The 8,365-nt window shown below is 30.3% G+C and overlaps 1 protein-coding gene across 1 annotated transcript; it reads left to right on the top strand.

The window, feature by feature from the left end:
• Nucleotides 1–6,350: 6,350 nt before the first annotated feature.
• LOC112603667 lies at nt 6,351–8,055 on the top strand (the record flags this gene model as incomplete). The annotated part of the gene is given in 2 exon segments (XM_025352355.1): nt 6,351–7,322; nt 7,324–8,055. Coding segments are annotated over 2 exon segments (1,704 nt in total), but the record flags the coding sequence as incomplete, so codon positions are not given.
• Between the last annotated feature and the right edge of the window lie 310 nt (nt 8,056–8,365).

Below are 8,365 nucleotides of genomic sequence, written 5' to 3'. Positions count from 1 at the left end.
GAGAAATTTTATAAAAATCTAAACATCTACTTCAATCCTTTGGTCTAATAACACGTATCCTCTGTACCTTTTCTTGATAATTTACTTAAAAGATTTGTTAATGAAATAGCTAAATATTATAATTGTAGCAATACCTGTTACCTGTATAAAGGACTGATGAATTCTAAAAAAACTATATTTCAAATCACAATATATTAATATACATATTTTTGAGGAGTGTCTATTTAAAAATATCAAGTAGGTATGTCAGTGTAGATGAAACTGAAAATTATTTTAATATTCTATAAAACTTTAAGTTAATTTACAGGAATTTATCATCTAAAACAGTGACGGCGAAAAATTATTATTTTGATATTTCAGTAATATGAATCATGATGATTGATGATCAAATTACTATTAGGTACCTACCTACTGGCTACTTTATACTTATAAGTTATATTATAGGTTACAGACATAGTACCAATGTGGTAATACTTTTATTATAAGTTATTAGTTATTTACCTTAACACCAAGTATGTCTTATCTAATAATATTCGATAATAGACAATAAATAATATCCGATAGACGTTTATTTAATTGACTATGCACTTACTTCGCCTGCAATTTTATCTTTGCTTGAGAAACAGATTTCTAAACAAGATTTACCTACACCCAATAATAATAATAAGTTAATACTATTGACCATTACAAATTGCACGAAATATTTCAAAAATCCGTATCTGTGGTTTTTCGTTGGACCAACTTATACTTAATTTTGAAAATATATCAAGTTAAAATGGCATCTGGGATATTGTCGAGTACTCGAGTACAACAGACTTTTTATCGTTCTTATTTTGTCCGATGGCCATCTGTAAGTACTCATCATTTCGGTGAAATTTTCCGTTGACGGCCTGACGGGTCGTTGTCAACCACCATCAGCCAACAATTCGTTAAAATAAATAAATACAAACAAAATTAAATATTTTATTTTATTATACAAAGTGCTCAAATTGGGAGGAAATGCATAGAAACTAAGCTTTTGATATTAATTAGCGTTCCCATACTAAATTTTCCTAAAAAAACGAACGCATGGACACGCAATCGAGCAATATAAAATATTAATGAAAATGAAATGTTTTTATTTATTTTATTTTTTTTATATTATACCTATACGTTTTTTAATTGAATTTCTTATTTATAATATTTTTTTTTTTTATTCAATACAACTAGGAGAAAAATTTAAAGTTTGAAGTGATTAAAAGTGTAAATATATTAACACTTGTCAAAAATAATATACATTAGGATTTATTTAATTTAAAATATGATAGTAGTAATTAAAGGGGTGTGGGAGCGAAGCCCCCATAGGTTAGCGTTGAATAAACGTTCAGTTGGAACGTTGTTTTTTTAATTTCTATTTGAGTTCCCTTTCTTTTAATTTACCAATTTGAGCATTGATTATACACAATATACACACTACATAATAATCAATATTTCTAAACAACCAGAAATAGTAAAGAACATAGATTTAATTATAATTATGTGGATAATTTTGTGCTAAAAACATTTACATAGGTATAGGAGGTATTTTGTGATGGAAATTTTAAAATCGACTTTCCAAATAAAAGCCATGTTTCTTTGCTACATTTCTGTGTCTTATGTACCCGCAACATCTGCAATAATAATCAATGCATCAATATTGTCTTATGTTCATCATTCATCGCGACATTTTAATTTTTAAAATGTTCTTAAAATTGCATACGCAGTATACCGCATTTTACACGTATGTGTATATTTAACAAACGGCGAATAATGTTGGGCTTATCCATCTTCCGCGGCTATTTGAATGTTTCTATTATTTAGATTTTCGACATCGATTGACGATCACTAATAACTATTTCACAGTCTACGTGTTTTGTTGTGAAATATAACTTGCAGAATTGAACGCGACAATTATTACTAACTCAAAAGTCTTGGGCGCGCGTCACGAATTACGTACTTATATATCAAACCTACTTTTAATTTAAAATCGAATATTATGCACCTATAGCTATAGCATAAACCTATTAATACTCGGGAGTCAGGACGAGAGTGGCACTTACACGACGCATCCCTAAGGAGAGTTAGGACTAATTCGCTGAGTTCCTGGACAGTATGACCGCTTAGATTTTTTAACACCGCGTTAAATACTCTTTAGGTACTGTGAATGTTCACGTGACTGCATCAATCGTACTGTGTGTCTGTGTTCAATACGCGCATATGTATCGCGTGTGTTTTTAAATATCTACATAGGTCCGGAGGCGTTGGCGTACCGCATACGCATTATTTTTCAATGGACGGAAGGGTAAAGATTAAAAAAAAATAATTACTCGCGGTTGTCAAGACTCACGAGACTAGATATTTTGTAAAAATGAAGTGGGTGCTTTCGTAGTTATTCTATTGCTTATATGAAACGTGAAATATAAAAATATGTGGAAAACAAAAAAGCTCTAACGTTTAGGTAATCACGAAAATAATGCGGTCAACAAAAAACACAAATTTGATTTTGGATTTATTCCTTCTAATAACTGCAGACGTTTAGATCAGCTGGGTCGGCAACTTGCGGTTCGTGTATCGATTTTATGCGACCTGCAATCATTACAATTTAAAATTGGCATAAAAACATGGAATATCACATTATATTAGTTGATAACCTAACTTTGTTGATATATACCACGTTAAATTAATATTGGTATTAAACAGTGATGAAACTTAATGAAACTTAAATAAATTAAATTAAATTTTGTTTAAAATTTAAATTGTAAAATGTACCTAAATAAAATAAGGTGTATGGCCCGTCAAAATTTTTTTTATTATTTTTTGGCCCTCGAAACCAAAAAGGTTACCAACCCTTGGTTCAGATGATATAGTAAGTAGATATTTGAAAATGTTCGTGGGACTTCAACTTCTGCTCTTAATAATTAATCTTTTTTATTTGCGTTGACTACAGCCAAACTAAACACATACTCGCTTACTAGTTTACTGCAGTTTAAGCTTGATAAATATGAAGCAAAAGATAATAAATAATAATACCGTCAAGGAATGAAGTAAGCCACCTCCCCACCACGTACGCAACTTTTTGGGAATGGCGAGAGCACTGGTTTGCACGGTCTACGAAAATCACAGGTAAATAGCAAAAAATAAATAGCAAAAGTATATATTTTAATACCAAGAGGTATTAAAATATTGAGTTTTTTTTTATTTGCAACGTATCGAAACGTCACTAATAGTTATTACTCGTATTTATTTACTCGAACGATTGAAAATGTCATGTATCTCGTAATGTAAGATAGAATCCAACGAATAGGTAATTGTTGCTTTGAAATGTTTTAATACGCGTCATTAATACAGGTAATCGTCGACGGAAGTTATAATGTGGATTGTATAGGTTAACCGGGTTAAGCGTGTATTATGGTTAGTGCTCGAAACGAGAACAATTATATAGAGTGTAGCTCATCAATGATTTAAAAACTGCGTTTCCAGTGTAAATTTTCATACTAGACCAGCGGTTTTCAACTTTTTTTTGTTCCGTACCCCCAAGTTAAATATTTCGCTAGATTGTATTCCTCATTATAATTTTTAAACTTTTTCTGCTTTTTCACATACCTAACTACTTTTAAAATATTTAAATAAATAATTAAACAAAAAATTTTGTGTTACATTCTATACTCCTTTATCTATTAGATAAGTTGACGGTTAAGTTTTAATTTGTGACACAAAATTTTATTTTTAATAACACATATTAAACATTTTCCGTCGCTACTCAATTTCTTTTCACGTTCTCGTTGAGATACCTCAGGTTGGGAACCACTAGTAACTAGTCTATAATTTGCATATAACTATACAATAATATGCAAACGCATAAAAAGAAAAAGGCGTAGATAGTGGTTTGATAAAATTTAACGAGAACTCGGGCATTGAATTCGAATATATTTTTAGGTTTATTTACTCGTTATTAAAATATATTCAATTAGACAAAAAATAACGTAGATACTATTGTCAATTAGTACCGCAGATACAATGATACGGTTAATATTAAACATCATATAATAACGTATTTTTCCATGTGGACGAGCTGGTATACTGTAATAATAGTTGTGTATATCTATAACTATTTTCTACGTTTGTCGTCAACTGATTTTTTATTCATTCTATATTATTGTGTTTTACGCACAGCAATACGTCGATACAGAATTATTATTAAATATTCCAAGTATAATATGATATATATTTTTTATACTATAGTACTTTCCTAATATGTGAATTCATCACATCCCCCCCCCCACATACACACACACTCACAGACACACACATTGATACAAACCGTACACGGCGGTTCTCTCCCCCGGGGAGTTGGAAGGAAAAAAACCCACTTCGTTATACGCGCAGTATATGTATACGTACTACACACCATTAATTCTCCAGAAAGCTGATTGCAGGAACGGTGGACGGCTACGGCAGTGCGTGCGTGTATATGTTTTATGTATTGTCCGAATTCCCCGGGTTTTCTCGAGCTGAAAAAGAAACGGTCGCGTGTATGTGTGTGCGTGTGCGGGGAAAGCAGTAGAAAAAAAAATAGAGAGAAAAGGGGAAAAAAAAAGGAGCTGACCAAATCCAATCAATTCTCCGGCGCATCTCCCTCCCGCTTCTTAGTCCGGTCAAGTCTACCGCCACTCACCCCCCAAAAATCAATTCCCTTAAAAACAACTCCCTTCCATTCCACCGACCCCAGAGGAATTAAAGTCCCGCAATGTTTCTGGTAAAAACACGGAAATAACGTTATGAATGGTTTTACGGGACCACACACATCTCGGCTTGTCAATATTTTGCAAGTAGCTAGCCGCCTTACAATCCGCACCGCCGAACCCTCTCGCACCGGCCCCACCAACCGCCGCCTTTACACAACTTCCGCGTTTCGGTTAGTAGTTGTACGCTATATTGCTGCGCCGGCGGCCGGTCCACTACTACAATCTACAGTACGCGTGAGGTTGTATACGTCTTGTGTGTACAAAAACTAAATAATAAACATTTATTTATTTATACATAACACGATCCTCTATTGGCATGGAGTGGGTATTGACATACGGGTCAGGTATATTGCTGCAGCCGTACAAGTCGTACGCGCAGACCTGCAGATTTAACTTTGTTCAATCGTCCTTGGTTTTGTTTATAATATCTCGTGATCGTAAATGTCATAAGTGATTCTATTAAATACAATTGGCGGGCATTTTCAATAATTATGTTTATATGTATATATATAAACATGTATATATGTGTTTTATATATATTATTGTTATTATAATTATATTTTAATAATTTTGATCATTTTAATTTTATATCTATAAATAATAAAACTTCAATAATTATGAAATGGAAACAATCTAATCACTCGTACGTTTAGAGCTATCTTTGTTTTGTAATAAATTAACACGAATTTAATCATCTTAAATACCAAACTATACACAAGTATATTATACATATAATAATATGTAATATTGTATACCGTGGTCTATATTATCCATTTGTCTCGTTTAATAATTTAATAAATATGTTTATTAGAATTGTTAAAAATAATATTTTTTATAATTATAACCGAATTAGATAATTGTATCTAACTTGACTCGTTTTTGAATTATTGATATTTGTTAACAGTTGACTTCTTATAAAATGTAACACAGGTTTTAGAATTAAATTATAAAAGATAACATTGCGCCTACATAAAATATTTAAACATCTGATTTTTTAATTGAAATTAGATATACCTTGTACTTTTATCTTTTAAAAATAATCTAAAACAATGAAAATTATAAATATAGATTATTCACCAAACGATTATAGGTAGGTACAAAATTATATATAAATCTATTAATGTTCAAATTTAGCTATGGGTTAATAAAATATTAAAATACCATAATTGAAGGGTTCAGTGCAACAACCAGATAAGTCACATTTTTTTGAAAATCAAATTATCTATCAGAGATTATAGATAAGAAATTGCTCTATCTATTGGTACAACAAACAATTATGTCCGATTATTATTCATTGAGTTATAATGATAATGGACTTATCTTATTTGGTTAGTTTGGGATGAAAACCAGATAAGTCCGGACTTATCTGGTTTTTTCCCCAAATATGATCACACTGTATTTTCACTATAATAATATTACGTTTATTTATTTTATATCAGACTTGATTTTATTGGCGGTTATATTACTGTTATTCCCGATTTAATTTAACTTTACGTGTACGTCTTACAAAATGTTATCGCAAATGTGAAATATATACTAGTAACTAGACGTTTAAAACGTTAATAAAATATTTAAAATATTTAAAACGTAACTGGTCCTAATTGTAAATGTAAATTGGAGTGTTTTGAAAAATTTACTGATGATGAAAAAGGCAGTTTAATAAATATTTTTAATGCTATTGGGGATAAAGAAAAACAGGATACTTTTTTGGGAGGTCTTATTTCTTTAAAGGATGTGTCTAGGCATAGACCTAGAAATAATCAAAGAGGAAATAGATCTTGTTCTTGTATCTATAAAATTAGAATTGATGGAACTAATGAAACTGCAGTATGTAAACAAGCTTTCTGCTCATTATTTGGAGTAGGAAAATCAATCGTTGAGAGAATTATTTCTAATATTAAATTGAACATTCCAAGCCCAACAGATAAGAGAGGAAAACAAACTTTGAATCGACCCAATAAAATATGTGATCAAATTGTGTTTCAAATAAAATCTCATATAAACAGTTTTCCCAGATGTGTATCTCATTATAGTCGAATGGACAATAGCGAAAAAAGATATTTATCACCTGAATTGAGTGTAAAAAAAATATATCAAATGTATTTAAAGAAATATGAACATGATTTTTTAGAAAGACAAAGTAAAGGTGAAAAATGTAAACCTAAAGTTAAATATGATTTTTACTGGCAATATTTCAATAAGAATTTTAACTTATCATTTGCCTCCCCAAAGTCAGACACATGTCAAACATGTGACAGACTACAAAATTTAATAAATGCTGAAAAAAATGATTTAATTAAAGCAAATCTATTAGATGAAAAAAAGATACACATAGAAAAGGCTGGGATTTTTTATTCTGATCTGAAGAATATGTCTAAAGAGGCCAAAACAAATCCTACTCTTGAGGTTCTTTCATTCGACTACCAACAGAACATGCCTCTGCCTCACATACCATCCGGTGATGTTTTTTATAAAAGACAAGTATGGAGTTACAACTTTTGCATCTACTCAGGAAAAACAGGTCAATCATATTTTTTTATGTACGATGAATCTGTAGGAAAAAAAAGGTCAGAATGAAGTGATTAGTTTCTTAAATTATTACTTGGAAAATCTACTACACCAAGGTATTCAAACTTTATATCTATTTGCAGATAATTGTAGTTCCCAAAATAAAAACACTGCTTTAATTTATTATTTATATACTATCATTCAATCTGAAGCATTTGGCTTAAAACAAATTATTCAACGATATCCGGAGCCTGGCCACAGCTTCTTACCCTGTGACCGCTGTTTTGGTTTAATTGAACAACAAAAAAGAAAAATTGAACGAGTATATATTCCAAGCACATACCAAGAAATGGTGAAAAACACCTGTGTCAGACGGTTTAATGTTATTAACGTAACTCAACGATTTATTTACAACTTTTCAGAGTATTTGAAACCTTATTTTAAAAAATGCATCACCAACTCGAGTAAAGCTAAGTTCACTATTATGGCATATCGACAAATAGAATATAAAAAAGAAGGATTATTCTGTACCACAATCCCACACTCTACAAGCACTGACCATTTTATACTTCATAAATCTGTAGTCAATAACTTTAAATATCCGATGGAGAATCTTCCTACATTATACTCTAAACCCCTACAAATTAAAAGGGCAAAACTGTTAGATGTACAAGACTTGGCAGCCAAATATGTACCACCAGAATACCTATGGTTTTACAATCAATTTGAAGAAAATTATGTTGAAAATAATGATGTTCCATGTCTGTCCGATTATGAAGATTAATAACTTATAGTTTATAACTTAATTATGTTGTTTTTTAACTCTGTTTGGACTGAAATAATTTTATTTTATTAGTTGATTTATTTTATTACATAAGTAAAGTAACTTATAATGTGATTATTTTATTATTTTGTTTCAAAACACTGAAATTATTTTATTTTATTGTTTGATTTGTTTTATTATATAGGTACCTAAGTGAAGTTTTGTACTATTAGAATAACTATAATACTGATAACATTGCATTTTATATTAATTAACAGTTTTTTAGGAAAGTTTTACTCATTTTTTTTTTTACAGTGTTCTATTTTCTGTG

This window comes from Melanaphis sacchari, unplaced genomic scaffold (genome assembly GCF_002803265.2).
Source record: "Melanaphis sacchari strain LSU unplaced genomic scaffold, SCAv2.0 Contig10_pilon_pilon, whole genome shotgun sequence".
Lineage (NCBI taxonomy): Eukaryota > Metazoa > Arthropoda > Insecta > Hemiptera > Aphididae > Melanaphis > Melanaphis sacchari.
Note: the sequence above shows the minus strand (reverse complement) of the source record. Positions and strands in the feature narration are given on the sequence as shown.